General features: G+C 44.2%; 1 protein-coding gene across 3 annotated transcripts in view; it reads right to left on the bottom strand.

Annotated features, from left to right (window-relative positions):
* Positions 1-21,660, bottom strand: part of CAAP1 (caspase activity and apoptosis inhibitor 1) — a 298,509-nt gene that overhangs the window by 26,320 nt on the left and 250,529 nt on the right. For all 3 annotated transcript variants that reach the window (XM_069240801.1, XM_069240811.1, XM_069240818.1), the window contains one exon: positions 2,713-2,786. In XM_069240801.1, coding sequence (XP_069096902.1) covers positions 2,713-2,786 — 74 coding nt within the window. The remainder of the gene's footprint in view (positions 1-2,712; positions 2,787-21,660) is intronic.

Raw genomic sequence — 21,660 nt, 5'->3', positions numbered from 1 at the left:
CACGCAGATTCCGGAACTTTCCATCACAGAATGTGAGGAAAATGTGTTTTTTTAATTACAGTTTGAGGTTTGCAAGGGATTCTGGGTAAAACAAATATAGTCAGTGCCACTCGTCACCCCACCGTGGATTCCCTAGGAGTCTAGTTTTCCAAAATGTGCTAGTTTGCTAGGTGTCCATAGGTGCTAGCTGAGTGAGAGCCCAAAATCCACAGATACCGACTTTGCAAGAAAAGGGTTCATTTTGAGTGGAAAAATATGATGTATCAATGTAGAGTTTTGGTCTGTTTCCTGTCGCTGGCACTAGGCCTACCCCCACAGGTGAGGTACCATTTATGTCGGGAGACTTGGGGGAATGATGGATGTAAGGAAGTTTATGGTTCCCCACAGATTCCAGAACTTTCCATCACAGAAATATGAGGAAAATGTGTTTTTCAGTCAAAGTATGAGGTTTGCAACAGATTCTGGGTAAAAAAACACATGGTGAGAGCCATGCAAATCACCAAACCCTGGATATCCCCAGCTGTCTAGTTTTCAAAAATGTGCAAGGTTACTAGGTTTCCCTAGGTGCTGGCTAAGCTAGGGCCCAAAATCCACAGCTGCCCACTTTCCCAAAAAAACAGTCAGTTTTGAGTGGAAAAGTGTGATGTATTCATGTTGAGTTTTGGGCCGTTTTCTGTCGCAGGCACTAAGCCTACCCACACAGGTGAGGTACCATTTTTATCAGGAGTTGGGAGAAATGTGAGGAAAATGTGTGTTTTTTGGTCAGTGTGAGGGTTGCAAGGGATTCTGGGTAACAAAACGTGGTGAGAGCCAGGCAAGTCACATCACCCTTTATTCCCCCAGGTGTCTAGCTTTCAGAAATGTGCAAGTTTGCTCAGTTTCCTTAGATGCCGGCTGCGCTAGGGTCGCACTGGGAAACATTGGAAAAAAGGGTCAGTTTTCAGTGGAAAAATGTGATGCATTCTTGTTGTGGTTTGGCCCATTTACTTTCGTGGGAACTAAGCCTACCCACACAAGTGAGGCACAATTTCTATCGGAAGGAAGGTGGGAGCAGTTGAAACAACTTGAAGATATGCCATTAAAGACATATTTAAACAAAAAGGCATGTGGGAGCATAGAATAGTTGAACATTTGTTATTACTAATTGGATTTTGCTGCATTTGTGCCTTACAAATATAAGCCAGTGTTTAAGAAAGACGACATTTTGAAAACTACCCTCTAAATCATATGCAAGGGCAGGTACCCACGAATTTAGAGATGTACAAATAACCACTGCTCATAAACTATATCTCTTGTGCCCATTTTAGAAATACATAGGTTTCCTTGATACCCATGTTTCACCATATAAATTGGTCTATACTCAGTACACAATGAAAAAACATTGTACAGTGCAGCTTAGTTGTTGGCTCTGGGCACCTTGTGTTGATGGAGAACCTACAAACCCTATATATCCCAAAAACCAGAAGGGTCTAGTGGATGTAAAGGTATACTGGTTTTGTAAATCAGCCATTGTGACACACAGTCGTCACAAATGGCTGTTTTCTTCTACTCATTTTCAATATTTTCAACAGCTAGGGCCTCATTTTGAGGTTGGCCAACGGGAAAGCCTGTCTGTCTAACTCCTGACAGGGTGGCTGCTGCAGTATTGGCGACCACCCCGCCAGACCTATTAGGTGTTTCCCACTAGGCTGACCAAGGTTTCCGCCTGTCTGCCTAGTGGGAAACAGGTGGCAGAATTGTCTCAGACTCGTAATGGAGCCGGCGGCAATGCTTTCGCCTGAAGAGTGCTGGGCAGGTGGACTACTGCACTGCCCATGCCAAGGGAGGCCCTTAGTGTCTATGGGAAAACCTTGAGTCATCTGCACATATGACCTCTTGATGAATTCAGACTTTTGCCTACTTTTCAGAAGCTAAAGCTTTTCTGGATCATCCATGGGTTTCACACTAGTTTCCACGACAAACTGAAAGCAGATTGAGAGTACAAAAAAAATAGGAAAAATTAGCTATCTCTTTAAAAAATGCCAAAACTGTGGCAAAAATAAGGTTGTTCCAGAAAGCTGGGAAGATGGTGACTTTAGCACAGCAAACCATTCGTTGATGCAATTTTTAGGGGAAAAAACAGGCACTTACCTGGAGCACTTTTTTCCTATTTATCCCAAAAACCTCAAAATGTATCTATATTCTCGGTCCCTTCCAGGGAAATCCACAAACTCTGAGTACCTGTATAATTCCCAGGATGTTGGGGAAAAAGGACACAAACTTGGTGAGGTGGAGAAAAGCTATGGAGCCCTAAGCCAAAACTACCCCAAACAGCCCCAAAATGGCTTGGCACTTGGGGAGGGTGGCCCAGCAGTTAGGGGGTTAGGATTTATGTAATTAAAGGATGCCAGCAACACGCAAGGTAAATGGGCCATGAGGAGAGAAGAACACGTTTTATACAATGGACACCAGACAAAAATGAAGTGGACATAAACATGGGTGAAGATTAATAAAATCTAAGTTATGGCATATTGTTATATTCTGCATAAATGTATCAAGGAAATAATGAAATGGATGAACATCTCTGAACTACATTGGGCATCTTTTATAAAAAAATAGTCTTCTGTTATCAATATGGAATAATAAAAAAGCTACAGCCATTTATATTGCACCTCTGCTCATCTACAAGTGCAAGAATGCAAAGTCTTGTTTACCATACAGTTAAATGTTTACCTTGTTTTAAGTCGATCCCCTCAGCCTCTATGTTTTCTTTCAGAGAAGAGTTGGAGTGTACAATGTTGTCTTGTCTAGAAGAGAACCAAATATGAATCTATATTAGTGAACATTGTATGCATGTACTGTAACAAGGGGACTTTGTTTTAATATAGCGGTAGAGATTATTTCCAGAGTGTAAAAATCAACTGTTTTTAACAACGATTAGACATTGGGCAGTAGGCTGGGTTGCCACAGTGCCTTAGCTTTTAAATTAAAAGTTGAAACATGTTAAAGTGATTCACGGCAAGTGGCTAGTCTAGAAAGATCTTGGTGATAGCTGAGACTTGAGTGACTGACACATTAAGAATTACCATTAAGATACAGAAACGGTGATCTTTATTACCCAATTTTGTGTACAAGGAGGCTATCTGAGAGTCTGTTATAAGACTATTAATTTTGCCAGAACTCACGGTTTGACACACAGGTTAAAATATGTACAGAGACAGTTTACATGACAAAGAAATCTCATGGATATGCTAATTTCAAACAGTTATGAGACATAGGGACATACAACCCAGACAACTCCATCTTAATATTCTTGTAGCTATTATATGTCGGAGAACTGTAAAGTATGCAGGAATGGGAAGCCAGACGGCCTGATACAAATTATCTTGAAGTTGCCTGAGTATCCCTTCGGAGTTCACCATATTGCTTCTGAAGGAATTTGAAAAGTTGTCTTTTACCAGAATGCTAAATCCACAGTTGAGTAGCATGAAATAATTCTGTAGCTGAAGAGAGAATAGTTACCCTAGGAGATGCTGCCCAGGTGGAGGTCATAGTTGGTTGAATAAACATAAAGCCTTTTCGTCATGTATTACAGGCAACTGAATTTCTGACGAGGAATCAATGGAAGGTGAAATGATGTAACAGTCAGGCATGTTTATGTCATCTGCAAGCTTTAGGAAATTAGGAAAAAGGTTGATATCCATTGCCCATGTAGGTAATTTCTGTAGTTGATGGTGATGGGATAGTCTATTGACCTAATGTGGTCTTCAGGGTTAATGATTTGTTAACAATTGTGCAGTGTTAGCTCCTTACAAGCAAGGTGATATGATATAATGATTTGACTACAGAGATCCTGTAGATTGTCATCGTCATGAGCAAGTCAGAATTGATGAAGGTAGATGAGTGAATCAAAATTATACGGTGCATGCGCTCTCTCAGGAATACTTGAAGGTTGGACCAGATGATAATATGGCAAGTATGGCCTATGAAAATTGTAATTTCACAACCGGAAACTGATCACTCATATTTGGACAGATGAAATTATGGTAGTGGTGGTGGTGATGGTGTAATGGCTGCTTTGGAAGTTGAAAGAATATGGAAAGTTGACACTCTTTGTCCATCAGACAAGCAACAAATAAAGATTTTTCAACATGTAAATCCACCATGTTGGGTTTTATGGTGTTAATTAAGGAAATAGAGTACCCCTTTAGTTGCCCTTTTATTGTTTTCTTTCATGCTGTTGTAATGTACCATCAGCTAAAGCTGTACTTTGGATTTATTGTCTGTTGAGATCCAGCATAACAATGCTAAAATGGTAAGCTGTGGACAATTTCTGCTTGATAAAAAACACATCCTTTACACCTACCAAGTTATTACAGTTAGTCATTAGGAGGAGGGGTCACAACACTGAGAACAGAAGATGGATTAACAACAGGGCAAGTGGGAAAGTTGGATTAGGCAAGAAAATGAAAGACAGGTCACTAGAGAAAGAAGATGAAAGCTGCTGCGTTACATCGAGGAGTTGATAATCAACAGATCACTAAGGAGTTTAGATATAAAAAAATTCACTGGCTAAGGAATATGCAGGATAGGTCAATGGAAAAAGATAATGACCAGTGTTTAACAGGGTAGAAAAGGGTAAGGATTTACTGGATAGATATACTAGACAAGTTGCTTGGGACATAAGGATTTTTGTAGTTTGGGGATATAGAGGGGAAGGGTTTGGTAAGTAAAGTAGGGAGTCAGGTTCCTAAAAACAGGAGGGCAGGTCATGAGTAGATGAGAGGGCAGTCATTCTGATAAGAATAAAAGGTGTAGTCAACTCTAACATTAATATGAGAAATTAAAGAGAGGATGTCTGGAGAAAGAAAGATGAGGATAATGATCCACATGGAGAATGGGGACTAGGACATGGACTGTAGAGAGCTAAAACAAAGGTAGGTTACTGAGTAGAAGAAAGGGAGTGTCACTCGATAGAGTGTGTGGGCCTACTGAAGAAAGGCTGGAAATGGGCATTGCGCATATAAATGGATACTGGGTAGAGGTCACTGGAAGGTTGTGTCACTGAATTCACAGTTTGCACAGCTCTTTGTAAGCAGTAACCAGAGATCTTTGCCTAAATGTTGTATCCTGCTGTGGATTCAGTTCCATCACATGCTTTTCCCATATTTACCTGAGAGGGCTCATGTGATCTCTTGTGAAATCAACAGCAGTGGTCCCAAGTAATGTAAAGCATCACCACTAGATGACAACATGAGGAATGGTCACAGTAGATAGGAGGACTTGCCTAAAGAGGCATAGCTATATCTACAGCTACTACACCACAATCACTGACTTGACTGGAGCCATACTGGGTGAAGACCAAACCTTTCAGCAAGATTAATTCTTCTCTAAATTCCCTGCAATGGTGGGAAGTTAAAAGATGGAATGCACGGAAGAAATAATAGCACACAGATTGTGTGTTGTTTATCAGTGTATCTCACTTTTGGCCTGACAGGGGCCTCCAATGTGCACCCTTGAAAGCCCACGGGGGGACACTCTTAGGAAATGTAATGCAAATGTTTAACATTTGTTACAAGCAACGGGCTTTAAATATGTTTTAAGAAGTTGCTGAAAATAGCAGATACAATCATCATGAGGATGCATTCTATCTGGATATAAAGTGGAATATCACATAGTTGTCTGGAGAATTACAAAAATATTGGGTCATAAGTATCTTCACTACAGCAATATGGAGTGACAAGATTTAGAAGTTAGGGATATCTTTTTTAACACATACATAACATTTGTAAAAATATTGTTGTATATAATATTGTTCACTTTAACATTATTGTAATTAAATATATAATTTTTAAATTTATTTAATATACATTAGTTATAATAATTGTAGGTGTTGATATTATTATTGTAATGTTTCACATTGTTTAAAGTATGGTTTGCAATTTCTAATGTGTAATCAAATTTTTCACATTTGTTAAGTAATTTATAATGTAGTAGTGGATTGTAGGGTTTGTAGAGGAATAGGATGGGAAGTTACATATATTATACACTGTTATTTTTAATTAATGTATGTTGATTTAATACTTAATACGTTTTTAATACTGTAAACTGATGAATTGAATAATTGTTATGTTAAATACTTAAGTGCATTTTGTGATTTTTAGTGTATATTTTGTTTTTGAATAGTTATATTAGCAATCTATATTTAGTTGTAGGTTGTTGGGTTTGTAGTGGAATAGGACAAGAAGTTATTTGAACTATATTTTTTTAATTACTTTTTTATCTTAATGAAATATTTAATTGTTAATTCTGTTAATTTATTCATTGATTATTTAAGTAAATGTTTGTTTTCTAATTGGTAATTAACATGCATATTTAATAGCAGAATTTGTAAAACATACTTAATATTTATTCTTAGTTATAATTTAGTTGTATTTAATCAATATTTGAATTTTAATGTTTTATTTATAATCTATAGTTTTTCGTTGGTGGTGGTGGGTTTTTTGATCGCAGGGAGGGAAACACATTTTTAATTTATTTTGTAATTTGTCACATTATTTTTTATTCATGCTTTTGTATTTAGTTTTATTTATGTAGTATATATTTTTTATTTTGAAAATGATTGAATGACCTTATGTTGTTAGATATTTAAATATTTGTGTACAAATTATTAGAATTTGCAATGCATACGTTAGCCTTCCTAAGTACAGCACGTTCTCTGACCTTCCTTATGTTGAAGTGGGAATAGTACATTTAACCCCTTCAAATACCAATACTTTCCCTACCATTTTTTAGACTGGAGTGGGATTAGTAGATCTAACTTCTGCAAAAAACAGCACTTTTCCTAACTTTTGCTAACATTGGCGTGCGAGTATCATATCTAACCCCTTCAAACGAAAACATTTTTTCTACTTTTACTTACCATGGACTGGGAACAGTATATGTAAAGCCTACAAAGTCTAACACTTCCCTTGCTTTTGCTTACGTCAGAGTGGGAATAGAAAACCTAACCCCTCCAAACTCCAACTGTTTTCCTACGTTTGCTTAAATTGGAGTTATGCTTAGTCTGACTCATTTGAAGTGCAACTATTTTACTAGTGTTGTTTACTCTTGTTTGTTTTGTAATGTGCAATTTTTCTTTGTTTGTTATTTTTTTAAAGTATGTAATTTTTCATTTAACGTTTACTTTTATGAACATTTATTTTATTTTTTAATTGTGAAATGTTACTATTAACATGTGTTTGTTAATTTTATGTTTCACTTATTGTTAATCTTATGAATGTATTTTATTTACTTTTTAAAAATATATTTTAATTTATTTCACAGTATTAATTAAAACATTTTTACATTAGCCTATATTTTTAAATTAAGTTACATATATATGTTTTAGTTACATATATGTTAGTTAATCATTACTTATAAATCTCGTGTTTCCCAAACTGTGGCATTTGACCCACTGGTGGATCGCAGGCTGATTTTGTTGGGTCGAAAAAGTTTAACCAATAAAAAAAGATGCCTTTAAATTCCGCAGAGCCCCAAAGTACCTACTGACACTGCGGGACCTCCTGGACACCCAGGGAGATGCTGAAGCCCAGAGACGCATCCCACAGCATCGACATACAAGGAACCCAACCGGGCCGTGGCCAACCTGCGGTGGCTGAGATGCAGGCAGCCGCGTGGTGGTGGGGATAGCCTGGCCACGAAGGAGACGGCACACAGAGCCCCAGAGTGCCCCCTCAACCTACAGGACCTCTTGGTTACCCAGGGAGTCACTGCAACCATGAGACATGTCCCCCAGTGCTGACGCATGACAGACCTGATTGTGCCGCTAAGATGACAGTGTGGCCCCCTGAAGCAGACCCCGATGATGCCAAGACTCGAATGTACATGGAACCAGGAATCCAGCTGAGGACCATCCAGAGGATGGTGCACAGCCTGTAAGTGTGACGTGGCACGTAATATCGGCTGCTGTGCAACCAATGCTGCTTTCTCAGCTGATCCCCAGACCCGCCCAGCACTTTGCACCTGTCATACGCACCCCCTAGCTGGTGAACATATGCCCACGACACCCACCGATGTGTGGAGATCCAAGGGAACAGCTTTGGCATGGCACCCTGTACCAATGCAGCTGGCACTGGGAGGAGAGGTGAGCGTGGAAGGCCCTGCCTTCTCACACAAAGCACTTGCTGATGTCTTGTGGACCCCGCACTGGGCAGCAAAAGGTCTGAGACGAACTGATGGGTCCTGGGGACTAACTTTCTTCTAAACTGGCCACGGACACAGGAGTCTAGATTGGGCCCCCCCCAAAGTGCCCGCAAGGGAGAGCGCAGCACATCTGGCCTGGAAGCATCTCCTCTAGAAGCCTGCTGGGAGACTGCTAGAGGGGTGCTGCCGACTGGTGTGTTTGTGACCATGTGTTGAACAGCCGGGGTTGCTGGCCGTGGGACTTTCATGCCCTGGAAGAATCTAGACTTGCTCTTCCTTCCGTAGCCCCAGGACCGCTGAAACCACACCTTGGGTGAAACATAGCTGGTCATGTCCCACATCAAGTGGTTCCCTCAGGCCTTATGTAGGACACTTCTTGTTTTAGGCAGAGGACTCCCTTGAATCCACAGGGATAACTACATCTTGGAAACAGGAACTTAATTTCTGGGGTGTACAGACAAAAGAGGGGCCTCCACAGTAAATCCACAGAGGGATCTACTCTGTGACCCTGCTGGGTGCTGACTCTCCACACACTTGCAGCCCTGCAGTGAAGGCACCCTCCTACTGTGCATCATGAGAGAGTGGTGACTATGACCATCCCCCCCCCAAAGACGAAGGAAGCATGACCAGACATCTACATGACGGCAGCCCGAGGTAAGAAGGAATGCTTCCTAAGAGAAATGCTGACTAAGCCGCCCAGAAGTCAGACGGGGAACAGACCTGCCCCCACCTGTCCAAAGCAGCAATCTGAGGGGGACAACAGTGAGGGCCTAGTGACCCATACTTTTTTGAAGGCCTTATTTGCATCTCTCCGGTATGATCTCCAAACTGTTAAAAAGGATCTTTCACAAGATCTGAACTAGGTTCACTGAGAGCTGGCAGAAGTAGGGGGCAGGTTCTTCACTCTAGAGGACCACAAGATTGGCCAGGACGAAGAACTTGAGCAGCTTCAGCAAGAAGTCATCCAACTCAGAGACCAGCAGATTGACTTACAGGCCCATGCCGAGGACTTCGAAAACTGACCAAGGCGGAATAATGTACGAATTCAGAGGGCCCCTACCAACACTGAAGAAGCCGATATTGATACCTATGTGAAGGCCCTCTTCATCCGAATCCTGGAGACACCACTCAACAAGGAGATACAGCTTGATGGGTTACACAGAGTTGACCCTCACAGTCGGAGAACAACCGCACAGCCGACATCTCGGACTGAGTCCCTGATTATCAGCTTAAAGAAATGATCCTGCGCAAAGCCAGGGACTTACACTCCTTAAAGTTCAGGGGGCACACACTCGTACTATATCAGTATCTGTCAGCTCTCACCTTACAAAAAGGTGTGCCTTCTGTCCAGTTACCACCTACCTCCATCACAAAGGTGTGATCTACTCTTGGGGGCACCCCTTTCGCATTGTCTTCTGAGGGGAAAGGAATCTCCATCTGATTTGATCCCTAACAGAAGCATGCAAAGAGTTCCAGATTGAGGAACCCTCTGAGAGGAACCAACGGGCTACTCCCTAAAGTGGAAGGCCAGGAAACACTTTCAATGGTGAAGGGGCGGCCTCCTTAAGCGGTCTCTCTCTGGACCCTGAGACTTTGGCTGTGGAGCAACCAGCGGTGCTGGAGACACTATCCATGAGACTCCAAAAGGCAAGAGCATACCTGAATGAGGCTGGGCCTACTACACCGTTTACAATGGCTGCAGAGCTAGGAATGGCGGGGCACGGTGCAGGGCAATGGGGTGATGGGAAGAAGGCAGTATACTGAGCTATGGACCCCCTACACTTATAAACTCCATGGGACAATGCTGGGCATGACCGGTTCTTCACCTTTGTTGCTATTTTTTTTATTTTTTATCGTTAGTTCTTGTATTCTTGGGGGCGGAGTTTTTGCACTTTGGGAAAGCACAAAACACTATAGTACTTACCAGCATATGGGTTACCCTCAAGCTTGCCAACTCTGGGAATACACGGGTGGGCTCTTAGAATGGATGACAATCTGGGTGATGTATTTTATCTTCCCTACTACACAATAAACTAAACGTTATTACCCTTAATGTGAAGGGGCTTAATAATGTGACTAGATGCTGAGCAATCATATCATATCTAGAACAGACTGGAGCAGACCGATATCTTCTACATAAGACCCATCTAGTTGCTGGGGACTGTCAAAGACTCAGATATTGGGCCTTCCTACAATAAATGTTTTCACCTGCAGATACTAAAACAGCCAGAGTAGCTCTCTTGGTCTCCCGCGCCTTCCAGGGGAAAGTGGGTGATAAACTAGCCAAGATCAAGTGAAGACTGTTAACATATACAGTAGGCGTAGGAAATCACACCTTTGTTGTGGGTTCCATGTATGTCCCCAACGATGGCCAGAAATGATTTCTAGGCAGGCGTGGCAGAGGTCTTGTCCTCTCAAGACAATGCTGCTGTATGAGGTCCTGAACCTAGTGTTTCGTAATGAGCTAGGCCAGTCAGCGCTCCAATATGGGTTACTGGGGCCCTCCCCCCCAGAGGGAGCTCTATGAGTACTAGGACTGAGAGACCTCTGGCGAGAACACCACCCCAAGACTCGGGACTATACACTTTATTCCCACATGACCTGTGCCCGCCTTGATCACTTTCTGGGTACCAGGGAGCTACAAACCCTACTCACACCAACAGAAATTAAATCCAGGTCTCGCCAATCAAGCATCAGTATCTCTCACACTAGCTCTTCCACCTTTGCAGCGTGCACACCGACCGTGGAGACTGAGGGAAACCTTACTTCAGAGGCCCGAACTGGTTGCAGAGGCCACTCAAGCAATCTACTTACTTAGACATAAACAACACAGCTAACACTCTTATCTCTCTCCTCTGGGAGACTCTGAAAGCAGCCATCCAGGGAGAGCTAATTATGATCTCTGTGGCAGATAATTAAATTCACCAGGATAAGAGGGAGCAGTTGCATCAGCAGGTATAGGAGTTAGAGCGTATACACAAATGCAACCCCAAAGAGGCCCTCCCAGCCTTTGTAGAGGAGATGGAAGCCTTTGGCAGAGCTGCAGGATTTTGGATCAATATCCAGAAGTCACAGGTCCTTAACCTCTCGGTTCCCCCAGAGACGTTAGCCAATCCAATGGCACCCCATCTCTATCCCCTACCTGGGAATCCAGTTAGCCCGACTATTAAAGTGGCATTCTTCAGTCCCTGCGAGGTGGGTTGCATTGCCTTTTATGGGTAGAGGGGCAGCCTCACATAAGTCATTGACAGAGATACCGGCCTCAACTGTAAGGGGTCTGGGGATCCCAAAGCTCACACAATATTATCACGCAACGCAACTCTGCTATGTGGTCGAATAGTCCAGGGAAGAATCTGTAAAACACTGGCTGTTTATGGATCGGGCAGTCATGGGGACCCACCTATGGAATGTCCTGTTCTTGACTTGCCCACAGAGACTGTGGGGTCTTTATTCTTCTCCAGCACCTACAGCTGTCTTGAATGTGTGGGACCAAGTAGTGAGACGTAAAGGCCTATCATCGGTCCTGTTCCCGTTAACACTGGTCATAGGCAATACTGATTTCACGACTGGATTGGATCAGGTTGCATTCCACCACTGGCAGCGTACATTATGGCGATCTGTTGGCCACTCTTCAATGAGGAAGGCCCTCTTCCCTTTGAACAACTGCAAGCAGACTACATGTTCCCAAAGTCAGAGAAGATGCAGTATCTTCAGGTCCAGCACTGGATAACGCACCTAAACAATATGCCCTGAAGCATAACGCCCCCTTAACAAATTCGAGGAATGATTGATAATGAAAACTACTGAGAAATGCCTTATTAACAAACAATACGAAATATTGCAACACGCTTCCCAACCACCTAAGATCTCAGGACAGAATCGTTGGAAACTAGAAGTAGGTAGTCAACTAACAACAAAAGAGTAGGATGTGGTATATTACAGCACGCAACACAGCCAGCATCTTGATGGCTATGAAAATAGTTACGTACTGGTACCTCACACCACCTCATCTGCAAAGGGGTAATCTTACTCATTGTTCCGACGCCTGGAAACACTGTGGGTCCCCCGGGACACTAGTACATTTGCTATGGGAATGACCCAAACTCACTCAATACTGGAACGGAATACTGAATGATACTGACACATTCCTCGATACTCAACTACCTCAATTCCCCACATACATTGACTTAGGACTCCCCAACGCACTTACCTTCCTGCCTAGGTCACAAAAGGGGCGGCAAATCAGCCTAACACTGGGAGCAGCCCTCCAGAATGTCCTCACACACTGGGGCACCAACAAACTTCAAACACACCTTGGGTGGCTCCACTACTTGGGGCATGTGCTGGAAACAGAGAAGTTTACCCTAGTCCTAACTGCCCTGGACGACTCCTATACAGATTGTATTAAATGTTAATACATTTATGTTAACGTACTTTTGTAAATTGCTTAATTACTGTTTTAGATTTTTTATTGTATATGTATGTGTTTGTGTATATATATGGAAAATGTCACTTACCCAGTGTACATCTGTTTGTGGCATGTAGTGCTGCAGATTCACATGCTATGCATAGCTCATCTGACATCTAGGCCCTCATTATGACATTGGCGGTAAGTCCTGCTTACCACTATGCTGATTGGCGCCAACATACCGCCGGCGCGGCGGATTACCGCTACGCATATTATGAAACATACATACGGGACAGAGGCACAGAACAACAGGGAAAATGGGAGGACTGCTGTGAGACAGGGGGAGGACAGGCCCAGGGAACCGACTCTCCAGGAGGCACTTGCAGGGACGATCGGCCCGATACTGGACAAGTTGCACGAGACCCAGCAGCTGCAGGAGGGACAGTACCGGGGGATCAGGGCGGACCTGAATTACATCAACACCACCCTGGTCACCATTGCAGGGGTGCTGGCAGACATGGCCAACACCATGAGGGAGGATGTGGCACACCACCGGGCCCCTGACAGTAGCCACACCGATGAACAGCCCTCCATCTCCGCTGCTGCTAGTGGACAGGAGGCCCCGCCACAGGAACAACAGGCCACCAGTACCCCTCCCCCTGCAGAAGGGGAACCCTGCGATCAAGGCAGAAGCCAGAGAACATTGCCAAGACCCCCACCAGGAAATAGGACTCTCCTGGTTGTCACCCTTGTGTCCAACTCTGTCACCCTGTCCACCATGAACTGCCATTGCTCCACTTCCTATGTCTCCTCGGACAATGCACCTGTGATACAAATAGACTGGACTCTATCCTGGACTTTCCTCCACCATCACACCAGCCCATTTCACATACCCCTCTACTTATTGGCACTTAAATAAACACCATTTATAAACATACAAGTATGGAGTCTGCCAAATGATTGAACTATGTATTTGTTTAACAAGCTTTAAAACACTGCAATACAACTGTACATGACTATATGTATAGGAATGACCTGCAGTAGGCTGCAGTCAACACATCAGGAGCCAGAGTGGGGCACAGATATCTGAAAATACAGATGCCAAAGGGTACAGTAAGTGGCCATAGAATTGGGAGAATCTGCCTGCCATGTACAATGTCAAACACAAAACTGTCAATGTAAAGTGAAGTTACAGTGTCTTACCTGTGTGTCACTGGAAGTACTGTCGTATTATTGCTGTTCAGTTGTTCTCATCCTCATCCTCTGCCTCCTCATCTTCACTGTCCACAGGTTCCACTGCTGCCACACGCCCATCTCCAGCTTCATCCTCCTGCAGAAAAGGCACCTGGCGTCTCAAGGCAAGGTTATGCAACATGCAGCATGCCACGATGATCTGGCAGACCTTCTTGGGTGAGTAGTACAGGGATACTTTAGCAACACAAAAGGATGGTGGACGGAGTGCTGAACAATGCAAACACTCATCCCCAGTCACAGATCTGGGTTTAATCCATTGTTCTTTTGCTCACCATGCCACCCCAGTTTGGACCTAGCCATATGCAAATCAGTCTTGACCCTGTTCCTCATGGGAACAGTCCAGCCCGAACTGCCAAGCCAGGTCCTCCCTGGACCGGAAACAAGCATCCTGGGACCGGTTTCAGGGTTTCACCCTTCATCAGCCAGGCTAGCTTGAATCCAGTGGCACAGTGAGCAAGGGACCCACTTCTGGGCATACCCTTCCCATTTAGGGCAACTTAGGGCAACTGGGGTGGCATGGTGAGCAAAAGAACGATGGATTAAACCCAGATCTGTGACTGGAGGTGAGTGTTTGAAAAGTTTCAACACTCCGTCCATCATCCTTTTATGTTGCTAAAGTTGCCCTAAGTGCCAGCTTTGCATATATCAGCCATTGGTATGTTTCCTAAAAATGCCAATGACGCACCTTTCTTTCTTGTAGAATGTGCTCTAGAAGGTATTCAAAGTTGACTTTTTGCCTTGATGTAGCATGTCTGTATGCATCTATCAATCCATCTTGCTAAGCCTTGTTTAGATATAGGATTGCCTCTATGTGGCTCTTGAAAAGCAACAAAAAGTTGTTTTGTTTTCCTAAAGTCTTTAGTTCTATCTATATAGTACATAAGAGCTCTTTTGAGATCTACAGTATGATGTTCACTTTCTGCAACTGAGTCTGGCTGTGGGAAGAAGACTGTCAATTCCACTGTTTGGTTGATGTGAAAAGAAGATACTACTTTTGGTAGAAATTTTGGATTTGTCCTAAGTACGACTTTATGTTTGTGTTGTTGGAAAAAAGGTTCCTCAATAGTGAAGGCTCTTCTTAATGAAGTAATAGCTACAAGGAAGGCAACCTTCCATGTTAAAAATTTAATTTGACAAGAGTGCATGGGTTCAAAAGGTGGGCCTAGGAGTCTGGTAAGTACGATATTTAGATTCCAAGAAGGAACAGGTGGTGTCCTAGGTGGAATAATGCGTTTTAATCCTTCCATGAAAGCTCTAATAACAGGGACTCTGAATAGAGAAGTATGTTGAATATTTTGTAAATATGCAGATATTGCAGTAAGGTGGATTTTGATAGATGAGAAAGCTAAATTTGATTTTTGTAAATGAAGTAGGTAGCATACAATGTCTTGTATAGATGCTGTGAGTGGATCAGTATTTTTAGATTGACAGTAGTAAACAAATCTTTTCCATTTGTTAGCATAACATTGTCTGTAGGTTTACATGCCTGTTTAAGCACTTCCATACATTCTGATGGAAGTTTTAGGAAAGCAAATTCTATGTCTTCAGGAGCCAAATTGCTAAATTGAGAGCATTGGGGTTTGGGTGCCTGATTTGACCTGTGTTCTGTGTCAACAAATCTGGTCTGTTTGGAAGTTTGGAATGAGGTACTACAGACAGGTCTAAGAGTGTTGTGTACCAGTGTTGGCGTGCCCATGTTGGGCCTATGAGTATCACGGTAAGAGATGTTTGACGTAGTTTGCTCACCAGAAAGGGAAGGAGTGGGAGAGGGGTAAAAGCGTAAGAAAATATCCCTGACCAGTTGATCCATAGAGCATTGCCTTTGGATAGAGGATGTGGGTGTCTGGATGCAAAGTTTTGGCATTTTGCGTTTTCACTTGTTGCAAACAGGTCTATTTCTGGTGTTCCCCACTTTTGAAAGTACTTTTGAAGTACTTGGGTGTGAATCTCCCATTCGTGAGTTTGTTGGTGATTTCTGCTTAGGAGATCCGCTAACTGATTGTGTATTCCTGGAATTTATTCTGCTAATAGATGAATGTGATTGTGAATTGCCCATTTCCATATTGTTTGGGCTAGTAGAGACTGTTGAGATGAATGTGTCCCGCCCTGTTTTTTGAGGTAATTTATGGTCGTCATGTTGTCTGTTTTTATCAGAACATTCTTCTGTTTGAGATGGGGCTGAAACGCTTTTAGGGCAAGAAACACTGCCAGTAACTCTAAGTGGTTTATGTGAAGTTGTTTCTGTTTGGGATCCCATTTCCCTTGAATAGTGTGATTGTTGAGATGAGTTCCCCAACCTATCAATGATGCATCTGTTGTTATTATGGTCTGAGGTACAGGGTCTTGAAATGACCGCCCCTTCATTATATTGCTCAGATTCCACCATTGAAGGGATGTGTGCGTATGGCGGTCCATCAACACTGGATCTTGAAGCTGACCGTGTGCCTGAGACCATTGTTGAGAGAGGCATTGTTGTAAAGGCCTCATGTTTAGTCTTGCATGTGGAACTATGGCTATGCAAGATGCCATCATCCCTAGAATTTTCATGATAACTCTTACTGTGTATTGTTGATTTGGTTTGATATGTGGGATGAGATTTTGGAAAGCTTGTATCCTTTGTGTATTTGGATATGCTAGGGCTTTTTGAGTATTTAGAATAGCACCTAGGTAAGGGTGTACCTGTGCTGGTTGAAGGTGTGACGTATGATAATTTAGAGTGAACCCTAGTGTATGCAGTGTTTCTGATACATATTGAGTGTGTTGTTGGCATTGTATAAAACTGCTTGATTTTATTAGTCAATCGTCTAGATATGCAAAGACGTGGATGTGTAGTCTTCTTAAGTAGGCTGCTACTAATGCTAGACGTTTTGTGAACACTCTTGGAGCTGTTGTTATGCCGACCGGCAAAACTTTGAACTGGTAATGTTTCCTGCTATGACGAACCTGAGGTATTTTCTGAGCTGGATGGATGGGTATATGGAAATACGCATCTTTGAGGTCTAAAGCGGTCATGTAATCTTGCTTTTGTAGAAGTGGGATGACATCCTGCAGAGTTACCATGTGAAAATGTTCTGACAGGATGTATAGATTGAGAGGTCTGAGGTCTACGATAGGCCTTAGAGTGCCATCTTTTTTGGGAATGAGGAAGTATAGTGAGTATACACCTGTTCCTTGTTGAGAATGTGGGACCAGTTGTATTGCGTGTTTTAGTAGTAGGGATTGTACTTCCTGTTGTAACAGAACATTGTGTTCTGGGGACAATCTGTGGTAATGTGGTGGAATGTTTGGAGGGGTGGAGTTTAACTCTAGGCAATAGCCATTGCGGATAATTGATAACACCCAATTGTCTGTGGTGATGTTTTGTCACTGAGAGTGGAATCGTTGTAGTCTTCCTCCCACGGGATATGTGTGTGGTGGAGGGGTGGGAAAGAAGTCACTGTTTGGATGGTATAGTGGCTTGCTTTTAGGCTTGGAATTTGCCTCTGTTTCTGAAATATTGTCCTCTATAGGACCCTCTAAAGCCCCGTCTTTGATATTGTGTCTGTTGTCCCTGCTTTGACTGGGAGGTAGAAGGTTCAGAGGATTGTGCCTTAAATCCTCCTCTGAATTGGGCTCTGCGAAAGGAGCCTCTATATGGTGCGGTATATAATGCTCCCATTGCCTTTGCAGTATCTGAGTCCTTTCTCAGTTTTTCTATGGTGGTATCCACTTCAGGCCCAAATAAGTGTTTTTTTATCGAAAGGCATGTTAAGTACTGCCTGTTGAATTTCTGGTTTAAAACCAGAAGAGCTTAACCATGCATGCCTTCGTATTTGAATGGCTGTTTTCACACTCCTTGCGGCTGTATCAGCAGCATCGAGGACAGACCTTATCTGATTATTACTTCTAGCCTGTCCTTCTTCTACAACCTGTTGTGCTCTCTTTTGATGCCCTTTTGGGAGGTGTTGTATGAATTCTTGCATCTCATCCCAGTGGGCTCTATCGTATCTGGCAAGGAGTGCTTGCGAATTTGCAATTCGCCATTGATTAGCTGCCTGAGTGGCTACTCTCTTGCCAGTAGCATCAAATGTCCTACTCTCCTTATCAGGTGGAGGAGCATCTCCTGATGATTAGCTGTTAGCTCTTTTCCTAGCCGCACTCACCACTACCGAGTCTGGAGGAACTTGATGTGTGATGTAGTCTGGGTCTGTAGGAGCAGGTTTACATTTTTTGTCAATTCTAGGAGTAATTACTCTAGCTTTGACGGGCTCACTAAACATTTGATCAGCATATTTGACCATTCCAGGCAACACTGGGTGACACTGGTATCTAAAAGGTGTAGAAGACAGTGTGTTGAATAACAGATCTTCCTCTAGGGGTTCAGAGTGCATAAGCACCCCATGGTAAGCAGCTGCCCCAGAAACTACCTGAGTGTAGGCAGTAGTGTCCTCTGGTGGAGAAGGCTTGGAGGGGTATAGATCAGGATCATTGTCTGGAATTTGATCAGAGTAATATAGATCCAAGGATCCACTGTATCTCCATGCGAGTATAGTGAGTGTGTTGGGGAAGGTAATGGTGGTGGACTATTATGAGGAGGTGAAAAAGAAAGCTGTGGAGAGTGAGGAGAAGTAGGGAGAGGTGCTGGCTTCTCCTTTTGTTTTTGAACCTTTGCTAGTGGTTGAGCAGAGTCTAATTCCTCTTGAAAGGCCAGCTTTCTTTTAGTCTTTAAAGGAGGTGCAGTCAAAATTCTGCCAGTCTCTCTATGTATATGGATTCTAGATTGTCTTTCATCCATAATGTCCAATATTGGCTGAATCTCAGTGTCCTCATGTAAGGAAATGCCCCCTTGGCATGGTTACCCCCTGACTTTTTGCCTTCACTGATGCCAAGTTATGATTTGAAAGTGTGCTGAGGCCTGCTAACCAGGCCCCAGCACCAGTGTTCTTTCCCTAACCTGTACCTTTGTCTCCACAATTGGCACACCCTGCCATCCAGGTAAGTCCCTTGTAACTGGTACCCCTAGTACCAAGGGCCCTGATGCCAGGGAAGGTCTCTAAGGGCTGCAGCATGTCTTATGCCACCCTGGGGACCCCTCACTCAGCACAGACACACTGCTTGCCAGTTTGTGTGTGCTGGTGGGGAGAAAATGACTAAGTCGACATGGCACTCTCCTCAGAGTGCCATGCCAACCTCACACTGCCTATGGCATAGATAAGTCACCCCTCTAGCAGGCCTTACAGCCCTAAGGCAGGGTGCACTATACCACAGGCGAGGGCATAGGTGCATGAGCACTATGCCCCTACAGTGTCTAAGCAAAACCTTAGACATTGTAAGTGCAGGGTAGCCATAAGAGTATATGGTCTGGGAGTCTGTCATACACGAACTCCACAGCACCATAATGGCTACACAGAAAACTGGGAAGTTTGGTATCAAACTTCTCAGCACAATAAATGCACACTGATGCCAGTGTACATTTTATTGTAAAATACACCCAGAGGGCATCTTAGAGATGCCCCCTGAAAACGTACCTGACTTCCAGTGTGGGCTGACTAGTTTTAACAGCCTGCCACACACCAGACATGTTGCTGGCCACATGGGGAAAGTGCCTTTGTCACTCTGTGGCCAGGAACAAAGCCTGTACTGGGTGGAGGTGCTTCTCACCTCCCCCTGCAGGAACTGTAACACCTGGCGGTGAGCCTCAAAGGCTCACCCCCTCTGTTACAGCGCCACAGGGCATCCCAGCTAGTGCCGATGCCCGCCCCACCGGCCACTGCCCCCACTTTTGGCGGCAAGGCCGGAGGAGATAATGAGAAAAACAAGGAGTCGTCACTGGCCAGTCAGGACAACCCCTAAGGTGTCCTGAGCTGAGGTGACTCTGACTTTTAGAAATCCTCCATCTTGCAGATGGAGGATTCCCCCAATTGGATTAGGGATGTGACCCCCTCCTCACCGGGAGGAGGCACAAAGAGGGTGTAGCCACCCTCAGGGCTAGTAGCCATTGGCTACTATCCTCCCAGACCTAAACACACCCCTAAATTGAGTATTTAGGGGCTCCCAGAACCGAGGAAGAGAGATTCCTGCAACCTGAAGACGAAGAAGGACTGCTGACCTGAAGCCCTGCAGAGAAGACGGAGACACCAACTGCTTTGGCCCCAGCCCTACCGGCCTGTCTCCCCACTGCAAGAAAAACTGCAACAGCGACGCGTCCCCCAGGGTCCAGCGACCTCTGAAGCCTCAGAGGACTACCCTGAATCTAAAAGGACCAAGAAACTCTTCCCGAAGACAGCGGCCCTGTTCCACAAAGACTGCAACTTTACAACAAAGAAGCAACTTTTAAAGACCACAAGTTTCCCGCCGGAAGCGTGAGACTTTCCACTCTGCACCCAACACTCCCCGGCTCGACCTGCGGAAAACCAACACTACAAGGAGGACTCCCCGGCGACTGCGAGCCCGTGAGTAGCCAGAGTTGACCCCCCTGAGCCCCCACAGCGACGCCTGCAGAGGGAATCCAGAGGCTCCCCCTGACCGCGACTGCCTGCTTCAAAGAACTCGACGCCTGGGAAACACACTGCACCCGCAGCCCCCAGGACCTGAAGGATCCGAACTCCAGTTCAGGAGTGACCCCCAGGCGGCCCTCTTCCTAGCCCAGGTGGTGGCTACCCCGAGGAGCACCCCATTGCCTGCCTGCATTGCTGAAGAGACCCACGGGGCTCCCATTGAATCCTATTGCGAACCTGACGCCTGTTTGCTCTCTGCACCCGGCCGCCCCTGTGCCGCTGAGGGTGTACTTTCTGTGCCTGCTTGTGTCCCCCCTAGTGCCCTACAAAACCCCCCTGGTCTGCCCTCCGAAGTCGCAGGTACTTACCTGCTGGCAGACTGGAACCGGGGCACCCCTATTTCCATTGAAGCCTATGTGTTTTGGGCACCACTTTGACCTCTGCACCAGACCGGCCCTGAGCTGCTGGTGTGGTAACTTTGGGGTTGGCTTGAACCCCCAACGGTGGGCAACCTTGGAGCCAAATTTGAACCCTGTAAGTCCTTTACTTACCTGCGAAGAACGAGTTACTTACCTTCGGTAACGACTTTTCTGGTGGATACATTAGCTACCTGTGGATTCCTCACCTAATGAATACTCCCATGGCGCCAGCATTCGACGGAAATCTTCTTACTAGTCTCTGCACGTCGACGAGGACGTCACTCTAGCCCACGCGACGCCGTCTGACGTCATACAGGCAATAAGAGGTCCTCGACGACGTGCGGACGTCAGTACCAATCATTTTTTACGTGCATGAGAAAAACCAGGCAATGCAATGAAAGAGCAAGGCAACATCCCATTACATTGTAAAAATACACAACATTGCATGAATAACTGTAAATCTTTTATATATATACATAACTCTCTCTTTTTAAAAATATATATACACATCAAGTATATACACAAAGATATATACATATATACATATATAAATATAATATATACAACATCTATTGCACCCTCAAAGACCAAGAGGAGCGTACTCAAGGATTACTTGGTAAGACCAGAAAGGCAACGGGGAGGCGGATGGGACCGTGAGGAATCCACAGGTAGCTAATGTAACCACCAGAAAAGTCGTTACCGAAGGTAAGTAACTCGTTCTTCTGATGGATACAACTATCTGTGGATTCCTCACCTAATGAATAGAGTCCCAAAGCAGTACCACGCCCGGCGGTGGGTGCCTAAATGGTCAAACCAAGAAATCCTGCAGCACTGACCGTGCAAAATGGCCGTCCCTTCTAACCTCAGAATCCAAACAGTAATGTTTTGCAAAAGTGTGAAGGGACGACCAAGTTGCAGC

The sequence above is a fragment of the Pleurodeles waltl genome, chromosome 1_2 (genome assembly GCF_031143425.1).
Source record: "Pleurodeles waltl isolate 20211129_DDA chromosome 1_2, aPleWal1.hap1.20221129, whole genome shotgun sequence".
Classification (NCBI taxonomy): Eukaryota; Metazoa; Chordata; class Amphibia; order Caudata; family Salamandridae; genus Pleurodeles; species Pleurodeles waltl.
The sequence above is the reverse complement of the archived record's forward strand: the minus strand, read 5'-3'. Positions and strand labels throughout refer to the sequence as shown.